Below are 19216 nucleotides of genomic sequence, written 5' to 3'. Positions count from 1 at the left end.
TACCCAAAAGACTTAAAATCAGCATACCACAGTGACACAGCCACATCAATCTTTATAGCTGCTCAATTCACAATAGCTAAGCTATGGAACCAAACTAAAGGCCCTTCAACAGATAAATGATAAAGAAAATGTGGTATATATACAGCCATAAAAAAAAGAAATGACTTTATGACTTTTGCAGATAAATGGATGATCTGGAGACTATCATGCTAAGTGAATTAAGCCAGTTCCATAACACCAAAGGTCAAATATTCTCTCTGATATGCAGATGCTAACACACAACAAGGGGAAGGAGAGAATAGAAGTTCAGTAGAATAGACAGATGGGAATGAAGAGAAGGGGGATGGGAATAGGAACAACAGTAGAATGATCAGATATAACTTTTCTCAGTTCATATATGAATACACTACCAGTAAAACTCCACATCATGTACAACAACAAAAATGGGATTCTAATTAGAATAAGTTATACTCCATGTATGTATAATATGTCTAAATACACTGCACTATGATGTATATCTAAAAAAGAACAAATTTTTAAAAAGAAAATTAAATGTTAAATTTTTAGACTTCCAACTAGAATAGAGCTGGTGATATAGCTTAGTGTTTTACCTTGCATGTGCAAGGTTCAATCCCCAGCAGCACAAAAAATAAAATAAAATGATAATATTTGAAATTTTAATTTAAAAGGATAGGAAAGAATAAATATTTTTAACTTTTTAGTTGCTTGTCCAGAAACTCAATTTTCCTATCCACTACATGCCTCTTAAGAACACCTAATTTGGGGCTGGGGCTGTAGCTCAGTGGTAGCACAATCGTCTAGCATGTGTGCGGCACTGGGTTCAATTCTCAGCACCACATGTAAATAAATTTTTTCAAAAAAAGTCTATCAACAACTAAAAAATTTCTTTAAATTAGAAAAAAGAACACCCTATCCAGGTTTAAAGCAAAACTATACCTTCACTGACATTTATTTAATGGAAATTATACTATTTCATGCCTGTTTTTTATTCTCTCATTTCTTCCATATAAATTTCATATTAGACAGATAAAGAACTTCTGGGTCTAGTCTCTGTGTGTATTCACTTTTCTTTCATTCTATTTATCAATCATTTCCTTATATTTGGGATGATTTTCTGACTTTTTGTCCTTGTCTGCATTGTTCCCATATCATCTGGCAATTCTTTCTTCACCTTATTAATCCACATTCAAGATACAATCAGTACATCATCCTATAGTGATGAAATGACAAGGAAATGCCGCTATGGTCACGTCCCAGCGTCCCATTTCAACAATGAGCTGCAATCAGAGCTTGCCAGCTGCCAAGCAGAGGAGATCAGAGACTACAGAACGCCCTGGGGAGTTATTATCATGACAACAGCTAAGGCTGATATTGCTGTATAGTCACCTCCACCCCTCACTGTCATGTGTCATGTCATCACAGTGACTTTCCATCTGCAGGGTTTCATCTGTCTTGTAAAATGTCCCCAGCTTTGCTGCACTGACAAAAGCACTAGAAATCATGCCCTGACTTGCAAGGATTTCTTCTTCTGGTTATGGCAATGAAGCATGAGAGTCCCCTGAAGGAAGTGTGGCAAAACCTCAGGAATGAGGCCCCTAGGAGATTGGAAGAGTTGAGACAAAATGCAAAGTACAGGAGGAAACCCCCACCTGCTCTCTGATGAGGGCTTCCCAGGCAAAGCCAAAGGCTCTGAAAATAGAATTTCATATAATGATGGAAAGGAATAGGCTAGGATGCTACTTTCCCCAGGGTAGTCAGAGAAATGCCTCTGAGAAAGGACCAGCCAAGGAAAAGTGTCATTACCCCACTCAATTATTCTTATTCCTCCTTCTCAACTTTATTGATCTAAAATTATTGCCTCAAATTATAGATTTTCTGACTTTATATTTTGTGTTTCTCCAGTAGGAATGTAAGTCTGATGAGGACAGTGACTCTGGCCTGAGTATCACTATGTCCCTAGCTTCTTGCACCCTGATGGGCACATGGAAATGGCTTTGAATGATCCCATCATACATATGAGTTGATAAGCATTACCTGAAGATGATTTTCCTCATCCCATGATCTAAAGCTGAAGACCTCTTCTATTTTTGTTATAAGATATTTGTCATGATTTCTGAAAATATGCTGAAATATAATTCTTTATAGATTAGAACCTTTACAGATTGTCTTTATTGACCCATGACTTCATGGAACGATGTAAAGAAAATGCAGACTTTCCTATTTGGGCTCAATCTCATTATTTGCTAATTTGTGTCATTCCATAAAAACGGTAGTTTTAAAATACAAAGTTGATAATACAATGATAAAGATATGATAGATTTTCCAATTTGTTGGTCATTTCAAGGGCTAGAGACAGTGCCAGACTGTGGCCTTTGAATTAAATCCTAGAACTCACTGCATTACATCTTTCTTATATTCTCTGTGTGCAGAGACTTGAGAAATGGACAATTCTGCTCTATCATAAAGGCTCTAGAATATTTACACGTATCAATGATGAGATCCCAGGTGCTCACGCTCTCTTCTCTCTCTCTCTCTCTCTCCCAGGGATTGAACCCAGGTGCTCTTAACCACTAAGCCACATCCCAGACCTTCTTATTTTTTATTTTGAGACAGGATCTTGCTAAGTTGCTCAGGGCATCTCTAAGTGGGTGAGGTTGGTTTTGAATTAGGGATCCTCCTGCCTCAGCCTCCCGAGCCACTGTGATTACAGGTGTGAACTACCATACCCACTTCATCTTAATCATTGTAGTTATTCCTAGAGTCCCTGCTCAGGCCTAGATACCAGTGATGCCAATTTTAAGTAACTGTGGCTGACTGCTCATTCATTCTTTTACTGGACTAGAAGAGCACCCTGAGATCTAGGACACATGTGGGTCAGAACAAATGATCCCCAGAGAACTATGGCTTGTGGGCATTTTCAAATGCCAGAGTGAACTAAGAAAACCTTTAGGCACCTGTTCTTTTCGAACTTTGTGTAACAAATGAATGTATCTAGATCTTGGGCCTGAGGAATCTGCTCACCTCTGTCTTCAGCGCCACTGTGATATGTACCAGACAGGGCAGCTTCTGCATTTGCCATGCTCTGGAATGCCAGGGGAGGCCTCAAGATTCAGTTGCCCACGTTTAGCTCCAGCTGCCCACAAGGCTGCCTCCTTTCCTCCACATTTGGGTCAGTCCTCTCCTGGGGACTCCTGCAGTCCTCCTCTCTTCTCTCATGGCAGAGACTGGGCTTTCTGACTGACTCTGTGTTAAGTTAGCTGTCCACATGCTTCCACTTTGAGATTCATGCAATGTGACAGCCAGAAAAAGGCCCTTGATACAGTCAATTCCATTTCTTCACTTCAGAGAGGACATGGTGATTACTAGATACTTGGAGGCAGGTTAATGATTGAGTTAGGAAGGGGATTTCTTGACTCTCCACTGAGAGCTATGAAGCCCATAACTGGGAAAGGACCCTGACTTCTGACCCAGGTATTCTATGAAACTTGCTTTAAGTCCTCACCTACTTTAACCCAGGGGGTGCAGGGTGGTCCTTCTATGGTGTAATGACTTTTTACTCTTACAGCCAACACCACAACTCTCCTTTCCCAGTCTCTGGTGGTCTTGCAACCACGTGTACTGGGGACCATAGCTTTCATCTTGGGAAGATCACACAAGTCAACAGAACATCTGATCTACATTTCCCAGGGGAGGACTCAGGTATTTCAGAGAAAGCTGTGTCACCAAAAGGAATTTCTGTGTCATTCAGCTTCTTGTGCATCACCTAAGGGTGAGGTGTAGCTCAATAACAAAAACAAGGATTTTAGATAACTGCATTTATTTATTTCTCATTGCAGAAACAAGATAAACATTTATAGTTCTGTGTTCAATGAGTTAGAAATGGTAGCAAGAAAGGAACCTTGAACATATCCACAAGCAAATAAAGCCAGTATGTTTCATATTATGGACATCAAATGATACATGATGTGAGAAAAGTCACTCTAGTCACTGAATACCATCATGTGCATGATGTACAAATGAACTTACCACCCAAAGTATTTTCAAAGTTAAAGTATTAAAACTCCCAAACTTTAACTAAATTAAAAATACAAACCACAATCATCCTCTGCCTCTTGATCTCCAATAAAAGGTCAAGAAACAAAATCATGAGCAAAGACAATGCAAAGGTGAATAGGTTTATCTAGATAGACTAGATGCCCATCAAAAATCACATCTCCTCTTCTGATTCTTGTTCTTGTTCAACAGTTTTTAGGAGTCCAACTTCTGAAGGGCACTGTTTTTTAAGTCTAGATTTCACCAACCTGAGGAAACAGAAAACCATCTCTGTTAGATAATGTTTAAAATAAAAACTGAGGGTAGCATATATCTGTAATGCAACAATCACAGATTTTTTTGTGTGTAAATAGGGGAAGCAACTCAAAAAGGAAGATTGTTTTTACTTGGCTTTAGAGTTGCATGAACATGTTTGTAGATTAAATCAGGTTATAAGTAAAAAGATAAAATGTGACTTTAAAATGTGGTATGTGATTGCTTAATTGGGCATCAGAAGATAACTTTGATCATTTCTAAAACAAACAAGAGAATCCCTGGCTTGCAGCAAACCCAGATGAAACTGAGATCAGTGGCGCTTCTCCATCAGTGATTGTAAAAGCTATCAGTGATTGCAAACGAGATGTCCACTCCTGTAAAGGAAAAGCAGGAAGCCACCTCCTTCCCTAGGGCTGGCACCCAAGGCAAGCTCCATGCCAAGTCTAGCCTAGAATTCAGCCCCCATATCCCTCTTCAGAGACATATTTCTCTGTAGGGCACAGGCCACTCAACTGCATGTGATGGCTCTGTCCATAATGAATTAAGTTCAGAGAAGTTCTCTTCACCCCATGACCATGTTCATAGGTTAAGAGAATCTAAACTGGGTTTGGGGGAAGTATCGATGACAATGTTTGACACTTGAAGATCTGAAGCTTCTTAGTGGCAAAAGCCCCACAGGCTCTTCAGTATTCTGATGTTGAAGCAAAAGACTACTAATAAGAACTATGCGGAGCTTTTCAGGTGCATCAATAAAAGATAGCTTCCAAATACACACAGAATTATGCAAACAAATTTAACAAATCAAATCCATCAAAATCATTTTCCTTTTATGAAAAACTTCACTAGCTTACTCACATCTTTATCCTTATTTTCTGCCTTTCTTCTTCTGATGAAATTCTGGTCTTTCCTGTCAATATGACATGGTTTTACCTGTGCTCTGGATCCCACTAAAGCTTTATAATAGAAGAAATGTTATTGTATTTGCTCCCTAATCCCAGGCAGAGTCTGGACCACTGTCTGGTACATAAAAGTGCCTTGATACACATCTGGCAAGGTAATGCCCTTTGGGGTAATCTGCCAGGAGTTCACACTCCCACATATTCACAGTGGTTGATTTTTCATTCACTTCCAACTTCGAAGTGACTCCTCCAGCAAATAACAATAACTGAGCAGTATCATAGCATCTGTTTGTTGAACTGAGAGCTAAGAAGAAAACCTGCTCAAAATCACTTGCCTTGGTGGACTATTGATGTTGCTCCCACTGTCCTCAACCCTTTTAAGTCATGGCACTCATGAAAGGTTAATTGCTGTAACAAGTCAAAGGCATTATTTCCACATTGTACAACTTCAATACATGTGAAATGAATGGATTAATCCAATAGTTTAGTTTCTGAAGACTCTCGTAGAAAATAAAATAATTCATGGCTGCTTTTTACAAATTATGTCAAGGTAGAGAGACTAATGGCTCCTCCTATTACCTATTCCTCCTCTTTGAGTTGTATAGGCTGTTGCTAAAAGTCAACTAGCTGAGGCTGTTAGACACCTTTATCAGGCTCTGTTGGTGCCTCTAGTTGTAGGTTTTATACATATATAAATAGCCACCTGGGGCAGATTGAGAGATATGGAATAAGGCTACTATAATGATGCAAATCCCAGGAACTCAGGTCAGTATATGTCTACATTTTTCCTCCAATATACTCTCTTTATTTAATATGAGAAAGACTAGAGCTGAGACAATGGGTGCATATCCAGGAAACTCTCATATGAATGCAATTCCAGCATCTCTATTTTCTTCTTCAAAAAGGCTTATGTGAATCACTGCTTTAAAACCTGTCTATAAATGCCAATACTTCCTTAGCCATAGAGAGGGACTCTTAATTGAGAGATGTTTAAATGTGAGATGCAGTTAAAGTTAAGTACATAATAGGATTCCCAACCAGATAGGTGTCATCTCTGAGCTATGATAAAACTACAGGGTCAGGCAACCTTTGAACTATTGCTCTGGAAAACTGGGAAGTATAAGTTCATCTTTCAGAAATTTTGAGGATCAGTTCCATAACATAGTCATGCTTCCATGGCAATCTTGGTGCTGTGTCAAATAGATTTTGATAAAATGTTCTGACACTTCATCACTTGTGCACAAGTTCTAAATCACTCCATAGACAATTCCACACCAGTAGACTTGCAAGACTCCTTAGCCTGAAATTTAGGACTGGATTATCCAACCTCACTTAAAGGAAGCACTAAATATTCATGATATTTTAAGCAATTGTTTATTTTATATCAAAATAGTTCAGAAAAACTGAACTCCTGGTCTTATTTTTCCAGGAGCAATAAGAGAACAAAAACTGAAAAACATATAAAACGTGATTTCTGAGAAAATGAAGCTTATATTTAAGTAGTTCTGAAACAGATCTATTAAAACAGTAGCAAGTGTTTATTGAGCACCTACTCTATGTTTGACAGTATGTCAAGAAGTGTGCGAATATGAAAATAGTCTTTGTCACAAGGAGATACAATCTAGCTAGCTAATAAGACTAACACATTAGCTAGTAGTCAACATCACCAGATAGGTCACAACTGTTAAAATATCTGGTGGAGATTAAAGTGATATAAAAACTCAGGAAAGGGAGATGAACAAGGGCTAGAGGAATCACAGAATCATCCATAAAAGAGATGTGTGTTTAACGTGGATATGCCAGGTAGAGAGAACTGCCTGATCAAAAGGATTGGAATAGCATGCAGCAGGGAAAGGGAGAGGTGGAAAACTAAGAATGGAGTTTCTGGTTTCCTGAGAACAGTAAGTGGATAAGAAGTTCATTAGACATCTGAAGGTTTCTGAAACAGGAAGAGACAATGGTCTTGCTCTGAAGGGGAACTGATATGAAGTAGAGAATTTCCTTGAATTCTGGCACTATTCCAGAAAAAATTGCCCTGCCCCTAACCTAAGGAAATGAGATCCAGGTGTCAGCCTAGAATCCCAATAATGGAAGAAGTCAAGTTTCACTCAGTGGCAGAGCCCACCTTAACAAAGAGCTCATCATATCTGGGGTAGTAAAATAGTAGCAGTAGAAAGCGGACAATGAGAAAGCAGAATCTCTGGGACAATGAGAAAGCATCTCAGATCTCTCATTGTAGGTATCTTCTCCTGGAAGCCCATCAGAGACATCTTGAAGTTAGGCAAAGGAAGTTTCATGAATCAGAGCCCTAGTACTAGAGCCACTTCAGCAATAAAGCACAAAGAATCACAGAGCAGGAGGGGTGGCCTGGGATCCATGTCTAAAGAAAGTGAAAATCTGGTTCCTGCAGAGGCTGAGACCCCACCAAGCCTATAGGCAGCGACTGCATTCTAGAAATCTGGAGAAACTGCTAGATGTGTAATATCCCATAAGGTAGCACTATCCACGTATGGATAATTGGATTAACTAAAATTAAATGTGGACCTAGCCCCAATTCACATGCTCAATAAGCAGTGGCTACCATATTGAACACTGTATATAGAGAGCTCTGCAGAGATAGAACATTTCAATCAGCACTGAAGTCTGAAGGATGAGGTGCTGGAGCCTTCATAGCTGGTAACTGGGATCAACCAAGTCAACTGTGACTTGGCTCTAACTACCTTATAAAGAGGAACCTTAAACACCCCATCCTTATTCCTACCTATTTTCAAGCTGCAACTTAACTTTCAATGGTGAGGAGCCTTCCCTAAGCTCCAGCGGTGTTTTATTCTTCCACTATTTCCATTTGTTGTATTGCATTTCAATTGTCTCTCTCTCTCTAATTTAGTCCTAACTAGCACCTAAAAATTTCTCATAGGCCTCATGTGTAATGATGATCTCATTTAGGTATTATCATTATCCCAATTTTTCAAACAAGATGACAGACATATTGTGATTAAATAATTGATCTGAAAGTTATATGGTTATATTGTATGCACGTACAAATATGTAATAACAAATCCCACCATTATGTACAACTATAGTGCACCAATGAAAAAATATGGAAAAAACAATTGGCCTGACTAATGAACTAATAGGCAGCAGAAATAGGAATATATATTCTGTTATATTGCTCCTTACCTGTTCATGGAGTGTTGTATCAGGGTTCTTGTAAAATAAGTGTATCATTCATTGTTTAGAAATATTACAGTCAATGCCAAGTTAACCAGGCATTCAAATTTAATGGGACTCATATGAGTTGGTCAAAAAATGGCTCCAAGCTTAAGAAATGCTATAATTTAAGGGTGTATGCATAGGTAAATAGAGGAACCACTGCAGGTGGGAAAGAGGAAAGAGCATACACAAAGACATAGAGACTCAGAACAGTGGACATGACACTGGTGCATGGGTCAAAGGCACAGCAGAGATACTCTTGAGCTATTCCAACTGTTAAACCAACACATATTCTTTCTATTGGCAATTTATGCTTACAGATAATTTTCTGCAATGCTACCCTGTCTTGTGGGATTGTAAGGAATAAAATACCTTTTGAATTTTAAGTTCAACACTATCAAGTCTTGATGGTCATATATCAAGGAATGGAACTTTCATAAACAAAATTCATTAACTTACCAGGTGATAAAAGCATAATTCGCTCCAATGACAATGAAGGCCAATGCGTAAAGCCAACAAAAGCCTACAGAAAGAAGCATGATGTTGTCATGATCTAGCAGATCCCATGCAGTACGTCCACCAGGGGGAAACAGGACAAAACCAATCTGTAATTTAAAATAAAAAGCACACATTAAAATAATGAACCATATTCCCAAAGATTGTGCACTTCACAATGCCTGACAACTAAGATAACTCCCATTATCTCCTATGTCACAGAGAAAACATTAGATGTTTCTGCCTGTCTTAATAATACTGACAATATCTACCAAGTCACAGTTTTGAAAAAAATTAAAAAGACATTTAATGATCAATTTTCAGAATATGAACAGAGATCATCTTTGAGGATGGGTGGTCTTTCAGAATGTCCTGAAAGACATATTCTATATTGTACAGTTTCATAATGCTATTTAGAGTGCAAAAAGGCTTTAAAATAAATAAATGCCCACAGATTATACTCAATGGTGAAAAACCAAATACTTTCCACCTAAGATCAGGAATAATACAAAGTTGTCTGCTTTCATCACTTCTAGTCATCGTTTTACTAAAAAATTCCAATCTGAGCAATTAGATAAGAAAAATAAACAGAAGATATTTTTTGGAAAGGAAGAAGTAAAACTATCCATATTTACAAATGACATACTATCATGTATAGGAAATCCCAAAGAACCTACCCCCAAAAAAACTATTAAAGCTAATAAATGAGTTTTGTAAATACAAAATCAACATACAAAAATAGTTGTATTTTTACACACAACGAACAACCCCAAAATGAAATTAAGAAAACTATTACCCTTACAATATCATTGAAAAAGAGTAGGATGCTTAGGAATAACTTTATTCAAGGAGTCACATGCCTGGGGAAGTAATTCGGTGGTAGAGCACTTGCCTAGCATGCAAGAGGCCTTGGGATCAATCCCATTACCTCAAAAAAAAAAAAAAAAATCAAAGAGGTTCAGGACTTGAAGATCAAAAACTATACAACATCATTGAAAGAAATCAAAGATCTAAAGTAATGAAAGTTATCTCATATTCATGAACTGGAAGCTTCATATTATTGAGATTGAAATGCCACCTAAAGCAATCTACAGATTCAATGCAATCTCGATCAAAATTCCAATGGCCTTTTTTGCATAAATTAAAAAAGTTGATCTGAAAATTCATAGGGAATTGCAAGGAATCCAGGATAACTGAAAACAAAAAGAAAAATCAATCAAAACAAAAACATTGAAAAAAGAAAACCAAAGGGGGAAGACTCACCATTTTGATTTCAAAACTTCCTATAAAGCTATAGTAATCAGAACTCTGGTATTGCCATAATGATAGACTTAAAAATCAACGAAACTGAACTGAAAGTCCACAATTAAATCCATGTATCAATTGATTTTTTAAAAATATTTATCTTCTAGTTTTAGGTGGACACAATATCTTTATAGTTTTTTTAATGTGGTGCTGAGGATCGAACCCAGCGCCTCACACATGCCAGGCGAGCGCGCTATCACTTGAGCCACATCCCGACCCCCTCAATTGGTTTTTGACAGGTGTCAAAGCCATTCAACTTTTGTCTTTCTTAAAGGCAAGGCAAGTCTGAGTTTTAGTTTGGACTCAGAATCTGGGCAGTCATGGGAATAATCTCTGAGGGGGAAGTGGGGTTAGTAGAGCTAAGAGAAGCAAAGGAAACCATTGTCCCAAGTAGAGAGAAGAGAGAAGTGAGAACAAGAGATGCAGCTTCCTCATCCCCAGATTGTCCCTCACGCTGTCAGGAGGATGAGAAGCTTGGAAGTGACAAAGTACTAAATGAGCTATTGATATATCCTCCCACACAGACACTGGGAAAATGTGATTCATAGAATTAAGGGTCATGAAAGATTTTCTTTTTAGTTTTGAAATTGCATGATGTGACCAAGTTATTGAGGAAGCATTTTAAATGTAATGTGTGGTATGCGAAGGAAACCATTTTTTGTAGGCTGGGAAGAAAATTCCCCTGTTTGCAGATTATGCAGTCGTTTAAATATGAGTTATTTAAAAAACTAGCCACTCTGAACACTGGTCTCATGCAGTTCACATCTACTTACATAGGGTTCCAAGATTCCAGGTGGGCACTTTCTCTGATCTGTCTATATATAGTTTATGTTTTAGTATTAACCATACTTAGAGAAAAAATATGGTGAAAAGCAAATCACAACATAATATTGTTAGCTTAAGTCTTGGCCATAAATATATACCACACATATCAACAAGACATGAAAGCATGATAAATTTACCTAAATTTCTAGATATTTTTGTTTCAGAGGAATCCAAGAATGGGAGAGTTACATTACTTCCTATCATTGTGTGTGTTTGTGTTGTATTAATTATTCACTCTTCTTTAAAGCTGCAAAATCATTTGGCTGGTCACCAAACAGGAAACTTGTCTAGACCTATTGGCAGGTGGGAAAACCTCCAAGTAATCAAAAATTTATACCCAAAGACTTTAACATTGTAGCTCTTCCTTGGAAAAGCATTGGGGAAAATATGAAAATATTATTTCTCTACCAAAAGAGCCAAGATTAAGCTGACTTATTCTCAGTTGAGATATAACACAGCTTATTCCTTCAGATCCTAAACATAATTAATCATTAATTGTTGACTGAATATTAGTTACTTTTATTAATTCTACTATTATCTTTATAATTCTATTCTTCAAGTCTCTGAGTTTTCTCTCTTGCTTTTACTATTTTTCTTATTTGAATATAAATATCTTTAAAGAAATTGATCTAGTAAATATATGTACCCTATAATTTGGATCTTAAATGCCCCCCAAAGGTCCATGTGGTAAAGGCTTGCTTCCAGGTGGGGCTATTGGGAGATGGTGGAAGCTTTAGGATGTAGAACCTAGTAGGAGGCCTTTAGGTCACCTAGGGGCTTATCCTCAAGGGGGGTTGTTGAACCCCAATCCCTTCATTTGTCTCTCTTCCACTTCCCAACCATGAGATAACTGATCTTGCTCCATTACATGCCTCCATCATGATGTACTGCCTCACCACAGCCCTAGAAGCAGCAGGGCCAAAACAAGTTGTAGACTTCAACTTCGGAAACCCCAGGTCAAAATAAACCTTTATCTTTACAGGTTGATCATCTCAGTCATTTGTTATAGCAATGTAAAATTGATTCATACAATACAGAATTCTGAACCCAACAAAGAATAGGTATATTTTCTTTTCAAATACATAGAGTATCCACTACCACTGACATCAGACTATGTCCCAAAGGAAGTCTTAATGAGACTCAAAAAATAATTTCTGACCCCGGAGAAATTAAATTAGAAATGAATAAAAAGAATGTGTTTGGAAACTTAAAAGTGCACTCCTAGGGCTGGGGGTATATCTTAGTGGTAGGGTGCATACCTAACAAACACAAAGCCCTGAGTTTGATACAACACACACACACACACACACACACACACACACACACACACACGGCAATCCTAAATAACTCATAAGTTGTAAGGAAAAGTACGTGGAAATGGCGATATTCAAAATTGCCCAAACAGGAAGTTATAGTACTATACAGAGGGAAATTCATAGCTGTAAATGTGGGTTTTTTTTAAATAGAAAAGATTAAAAATAAATGAGATGAGAAACATACTAAAAAAAACTAGGAAAAGTAAAAGCTTAAAACAAAGCAAAAACTGAAAATAAGAAATTGACAAATTCACAATTATAATATAAAACTTTAACAGCCACATCAATGTTTATAGCAGCATAATTCACATTAACTGAACTATGGAGCCAACCTAGATGCCCTTCAGTAGATGAATGGATAAAAAAAAATATGGCATATATACACAATGAAATTTTACTCAGCAATAAGAGAGAATAAAATCATGGAATTTGCAGGTAAATGGATGGCATTGGAGAAGATAATGCTAAGTGAGGTTAGTCAATCCCCAAAAAAACAAATGCCAAATGTTTTCTCTGATATAAGGAGACTGATTCAGAGATAAATCCGAAGGAAAACAATTAAGAATATAGACTCTACAAACAACACAACTTAAAGAGTTCCAAGAATCAGATACTCTAAGTCATGAACTCACTGTGTCTGCTCAGGTACAAGTTATCTCTTTCTAAAACATTTCTTTTTAATTTATTTTTGAAACTGTTATGCATGTACATAATAAAACATTCCGATCAAGAGGTGTAGAGTACATAACAGTGTTTTATGTGCAATTCTATTTACTCAGTTTACATTTCCAGTAAATGATAAGTAATCTAACAAGACAATTTCTGTATGTTAGCTGGTTAAAGTTATCAGTTATCAATTTTATCACGTTATAGGGCATTTGTAATTTTTTTGATAAAATTTTTCTTCAAAAAAACCCATGAATCTAGGCTCCTCCCTACCAGCCTCTGCTCCAATAACCCTTCTACCCCCTCAAATATTTAAATACCACAGCTGTCAGATCCTGTTTTGACCTTTTTTCTTCCCCTCACCTACCAATGCTTCTTTACTGTGAAGTGCAAATCCCTGAAACAACTTCATCATGTCATGTCCCTGCTCTCTGGCAACTTAACATCTTTTCTGAGAGGGCTTCCCTAATTAAAACACATTTTGCATCCATTCAAGACTTTCTTTACATATACATATGTATATTGGATTATGGTTTATTAGTCTCTACAAAATATATATGCACTAATTGGAAATGATAAATTTCTACAATGCACTGAGATTAAGGAGTGAACATCATAAAATAGAAAGAGCCTGGGATTTGGGGTCAGACAAAACCAGATTTATATCTTAGCTCCAATATTCTGTGAACCTGAGAAAGTAACCAGGTCTCTCTGAATCTTCCTATTGGTAAATTTGACACGATATCAGTTAACTTACAGATTGTTGTGCAAACAGAGTAAAATATAGTGTGTAAAAATTCAGTACAGTGGCCAATAGATAGTTGTTTCTCAATAAATAATAGTTTCCTGTTTCCTGCCTTCCATATGTTCCTAAGCTCACTAACCCTTAGGCTGTAATTTGCTTTAGCATGGGTATCTGCTTTTGACTAACAGCATTTGCTCAGAGTTCCTACATAAAAGATATTTATGTGTGTGAGGAAGAGGTGCATACCCTACTTTCTGCCCAGCTGCTCTGACAATAACTCTACCAGAGCTTCTGTGCCAACCAAATAACTTGCCTTCTCAGAGACCCTCATTTTCACTAGAGACAGCAAAGTGGAGGGAAGTGCCTGGAGGTCTAGGAGAAAATGCCCCATTAAATGAGGACAGAAGTTATAGGCAGAGATGTCTGGTAAATTAGCTGAAGACCCTTACTCACCTGCCAGAACCAGCTCCCCTGTAGCAGGACGAAGCTTGACCGCAGGAGCTCCAGAAGTATATTTTTCTGTGCAAGGAACTCGATAAAGGCCATCAGGCCTGTCAAAAAGCTGACGAGGACCAGCAGCTGGTGCACAAAGATGTCCAGCATTTCCCGGCCATGAGTGTGGTTGTAGAAGATGAAAGCTAATAGAGGGAGGGGAACAGTTTGTCTTTGTCAATGAAACCAAATGCTGCCCACTGCTTGTCTCACTCCCTCTCTCTGCCCATAGAAGTTTCTACACACACACAATTGTCCAAAAGAGCATGTCCCCACTGCTTCCCACAGGAATGCATTCTTGCATTTTCAGAGTCATTGTTGCCTTCTCAGAATGGAATATTTGAAATCTAATACTTTCCCTTCCCCAACCTTTACTCTGTCCCCTAACATACCATGACATTCTCCACTAACTATATTTCAAAGCACCATCTACACAAGATGATGAATAATAAATATGATAGGGCAGAGAGCTGTAATTAAGGTGACTACAGAGAAGAGCAGGCTGAAGCTGAAGCCTTGCTCTGAGGATCCAGCTCAGGGAAGAAAGAAACACATCCATAAGTCACAAGGGTGGACCTTCCAGGTATGACAAGTTCCCAAGACATAGTAACTAACTGCATTTTTCATTCCATGGACAAATTCCAGCTTCATCTTAGTCATTTTCATCAGATATTTGTTCCAAACATAGCAACACCTGGAAAGAACAAGAACCACGCTTCTGGTTGTTGGCACCCATCTTTCATCCAGTCCTGTTCTTATAGAGGATTAAGCAGAAGTTCTCATCTTCAGATGTGGGAGGCAAGAGCAGCAGTTAGGGTGTAACCAACTTCTAATCATTTGGGACTTTTGTGGTTCTGTAATCAATCTATTTCTTACATGTGCAATAAAAAAATCCCTGAACATTTGCTTTCTCCTTTTTCCACATAGTAAACTGGGAAAACAACTGAATAAAACATTGTTTTTCAATAACCACTCAAAATTAGGACCTCATGTTTTTATGTGACTGAATTTTTGGACCTACTTATCACATAATTGCAGAGTTTTATTTCATTAATATTTTTAAAGGTAGTTAGTAGACAGTGAAAGCTGTTCTGTGGTGAGTTGCTGCCCCATCTCAGGATATCTATGCTCCTCTATACCGAGTTCAGTTTTCATTCATAAAAGTAGAAATAATAATTTCCAGGACAACCAAGAGATAATGAAACACTGTAGGTGGTTCTTTAAGACAGATGTGAAATATGAATAAAGCACATTTGAATGACTATGCTTGCCCAGTTGTAAGTGAGTCAGTAAGGAAGGTCTTTGGCAACCTACGTAGGACACCAAAATACATTACGAACAATCACATCAAGATACCCATCAATCACAGTTGCACCAAGACAGCAAAGATGTATTATTATAAAAGGTTACACTAATTATTACCATAAATGCCCAATAATAGAGAAAGATTTAGAAAAAAATACTCATTCTTACACTCCACAAAGAAGGCATTTGACATCATTAACTTGATTAAGGAGACTGGAATTGAACTGACGGTGGAACATAAGATGCTGGCCACACCCAGCAGTCCAAAGAAGAAATATAGGGTCAAGTGTTGCAAACGCAGCACTCGTCTCCATGGGCTTTCGTTGTGTATGATCAGGTGGGGCCCTCCAGCAAAAAACTGTAGACCAATTATACCTGTAGAGAAATATATTACAGTTTTAGCAACCCTCTCTGTAGCTTTGTCTAGCATGCATGAATATGCAGAAGGATTTTCCCGTTGACTATTGCAATCTGATGTCCTGTTATGACAGTGATTCCTCTCTCTAGACTGTTGCCTAAAAGCTTAGCACTGGAGCTTTACCCTTGTTTTAAAACTTCAAATGCTGGTTTGGATCAATTTTAGTCACAGACAATTATATGAATCAAACAACTATTTCAGTTCTACAATGCTGATGATTTGAGTTCAACTATCTATTCTTGTCTAACAACTAAAGTAAATCCTGAATGATTTAGGGTTTCGGATTTACCAGATCAGTCTTATAAAGGCTGATTACTTTCTTCCTAGATACTACATCTTTGGGTAGCTGCCACAAAGTAGGGAGTTATCCTTGGTTCCCAATAAAAATGCTCAAGAGTTCAGCTTTTCTCCAACTAAGGATAACTGAGAAGGCCCAGACAGAGAATATAGTGAGTTCAGTTATTCAAACATTTACATTAGAGATGCTACCTTATTTGTTAATCTATAGAATTTGGCAAGGAAATCTCTCTATTTGGAAATAGTTACTCTGTAATTTGATAGTCATAGTAAATCCTTGTATCATGAATAAACTGTGTAAATATTCTCTTGGCCATGAAAATATCCAGAAGGAGAAACAGAACACAGAAATGATCCACTCACCAATCAATGTCATTTTCCTATTAGAAAATGGGAGGTTTTACTTTTTTATGGAGGAGAGACTGCAGTGAACTCCAGAAACACAGAACACTTCATGGAATCCTCATGGGCAATGGGAAGTTCTTAAAAGCTATCTGCCCTAACCTCCTCCAATTCAGGAAAAAAAAAAAAAAGGGACGAATGCATGAAGCAAGGTCTTCCTCAGCCCTGAACTCTCTCTACAGCTGATCAGCAACAATTTATCATTGAAACTTTCCCATGAATGCTTGATTATTTTGGTGTCGCATCCAAAATGGTTTCTGATTGGGCTTGTTCTTTCAAGGCTTATAACAATTGATTTAAAAGTATTTCAGAGGCTCCAATCCATTCTATAAAGGAGATTCACTTTGGCTGAGTAGGCAAATGAACTACCATGATGAATTCATTAAGAAATACGCTTTTGTATTAACACGAATTATCACCTAAAAAATTATATCAGATAGAATACATTTAGAATATATATTGAGAGATGTTTTGAATACAAAATTCATTTTAGCAATTTCTTAACTTTTTATTGAATATTCTCTTGGCACATGAAATTATCCAGAAGGAGAAACAGAACACAGAAATGATCCACTCACCAATCACTGTCATGGTAACTATTGCAATTCCCTCCAAAAATTCTAATCGCTGGAATAATGCTTTGGATCCAAGGTAGCAGGTCTGCTTATGCTTTTTGCAGACATACTTCAAAATACTCTTTGTACTCCACCAAAGACCCATGACAAAGAAGAAGACTCCAGGGAGGGCATGACCTGGGAAATCCCCGATGACCTATAAAGTGAAGAACAAACAGAAGAAGACATTTCATTTTGGGAACTTGGACCAAACATCTCCTTTTCCTGTAGAACATGCTGACTTCTGATGATCATGGGTACATAGCAGATCCCACTAGAATATCCACAATACCAATAAAAGATAATAAAAATTTGCATTATTAGGCATTAGGTCAAGTGTTTTACATGCCATTTCTAATTTAATTTTTGAAACACTCTGACTGAGGAATTATTATTCCATTTTCAATTGAGATACAAGTTTAGAGAAGTTAAGTGACTTGCCCAGATCTCACAACTATTAAATAAATGCTTTGCTGTTTTTAACATAGAGTTCAAGAGGGTTTCTTAAAAAGTTAGTACGAAATTCACTATACAGTTGCCTTTGCACATATTTAAAGAAAAGTAATATAAAACTATGCCCTTTTGTTTAAAATTTGAAATGTGAAATTGCCTACAAACTTTTTAAAGAATCCAGTGTGTGAAAGAGACCACCAATGTTCATCAGATACGTGTGTGCTTCTCCCTACACTTTCCCAGCCTCTTCTCCAATTGGATTAAAACTTTAGTTTTAGTTCTGGCTACAGCATTAAATGTGAAATTGGTGCATGTCGCCCTCCCCCAGTGCCTGCAAGCGAGGCGATCCTGCAAGCCACGGGCGGGCGGGTCAGGCCCAGCAACCAGCCAAGTGACAGCAGCTACACGCGCCTGCGGGGAACGCAGACCGGACCCACTGGGACAGGTCCGGCGGACGGCTGAGGGCTAGGCCCGTCCCCTCCCCCAGTGTCTGCAGGTAGGCGGGACTGTGAACACCAGCAGAGCGGGCCCAAAGCCTGCTGAGGGGTGGAACGGGCCCCTCGCCCAGTGCCTGCAAGCTAGGCGATCCTGCAACCCATCGGGAGGTTAGGCCCAGCAACCTACGGAGTGACACAGGTGCCCCTGGCGCCTGCTGGGTAGGTGGACCTTTGACCGACCAGCAAAGCAGACCTAGGGCCTGCTAGCGTGGTAGACGGATCACACTAATTGGAGGAGGATCACAGCCACTACCTGCCCTGCAAGGGTGATTTTTCAACTATACAAGAGCAATATAAATAAATAGAGGGAAAATATCAAAGACACAACAATTTCACCAAGCAGAAAGAAACGCCAGCGGTATGAAACGACAAGGAAAGAAAGGACCACAGGCAATGCAGGTCAACTCAACTTTAGAAGAGGTAATAGCTGCAACAGATGGAATGTCAGATAGAGAGCTCAGGACATACATGCTTCAGATGATCTGGAGTCTCAAGGAAGACATGAGACAGCAAAATCAGACAATGAAAGATCACATTGACAAACAAATCCAGGAAGTAAAAGATCAATTTCACAGGGAGATAGAGGTAATAAAAAACAAACAAATAGAAATACTAGAAATGCAGGAAACAATAAACCAACTTAAAAACTCAATTGAGAATACTACCAGCAGAGTGGATCACTTAGAAGATAGAACATCAGACAATGAAGACAGAGTATTTCAACTTGAAAAGAACATAGATAGCTCAGCAAGTCTACTAAGAAACCATGAGCAGAACATTCAAGAGCTATGAGATAATATCAAAAGACCAAACTTAAGAGTCTTTGGGATACAGGAAGGCACAGAGCTCCAAACCAAAGGATTAAGCAATCTATTCAGTGAAATAATACAAGAAAACTTCCCAGACTTGAAGAATGAGACAGAATCCCAAATCCTAGAAGCATAC

General features: G+C 38.1%; 1 protein-coding gene across 1 annotated transcript in view; it reads right to left on the bottom strand.

The window, feature by feature from the left end:
• Positions 1-3910: 3910 nt before the first annotated feature.
• LOC113192317 (transmembrane protein 45A-like) overlaps positions 3911-19216 on the bottom strand; it is a 63484-nt gene continuing 48178 nt past the window's right edge. Inside the window, exons 3-7 of the mRNA XM_077795330.1 lie at positions 17286-17478; positions 15759-15965; positions 14247-14431; positions 8901-9046; positions 3911-4322 (exon numbers count right to left, since the gene is read on the bottom strand). Coding sequence (XP_077651456.1) covers positions 4229-4322; positions 8901-9046; positions 14247-14431; positions 15759-15965; positions 17286-17478 — 825 coding nt within the window. The 3' untranslated portion in view covers positions 3911-4228. The remainder of the gene's footprint in view (positions 4323-8900; positions 9047-14246; positions 14432-15758; positions 15966-17285; positions 17479-19216) is intronic.

The sequence above is a fragment of the Urocitellus parryii genome, chromosome 2 (genome assembly GCF_045843805.1).
Source record: "Urocitellus parryii isolate mUroPar1 chromosome 2, mUroPar1.hap1, whole genome shotgun sequence".
NCBI lineage: Eukaryota > Metazoa > Chordata > Mammalia > Rodentia > Sciuridae > Urocitellus > Urocitellus parryii.
The sequence above is the reverse complement of the archived record's forward strand: the minus strand, read 5'-3'. Positions and strand labels throughout refer to the sequence as shown.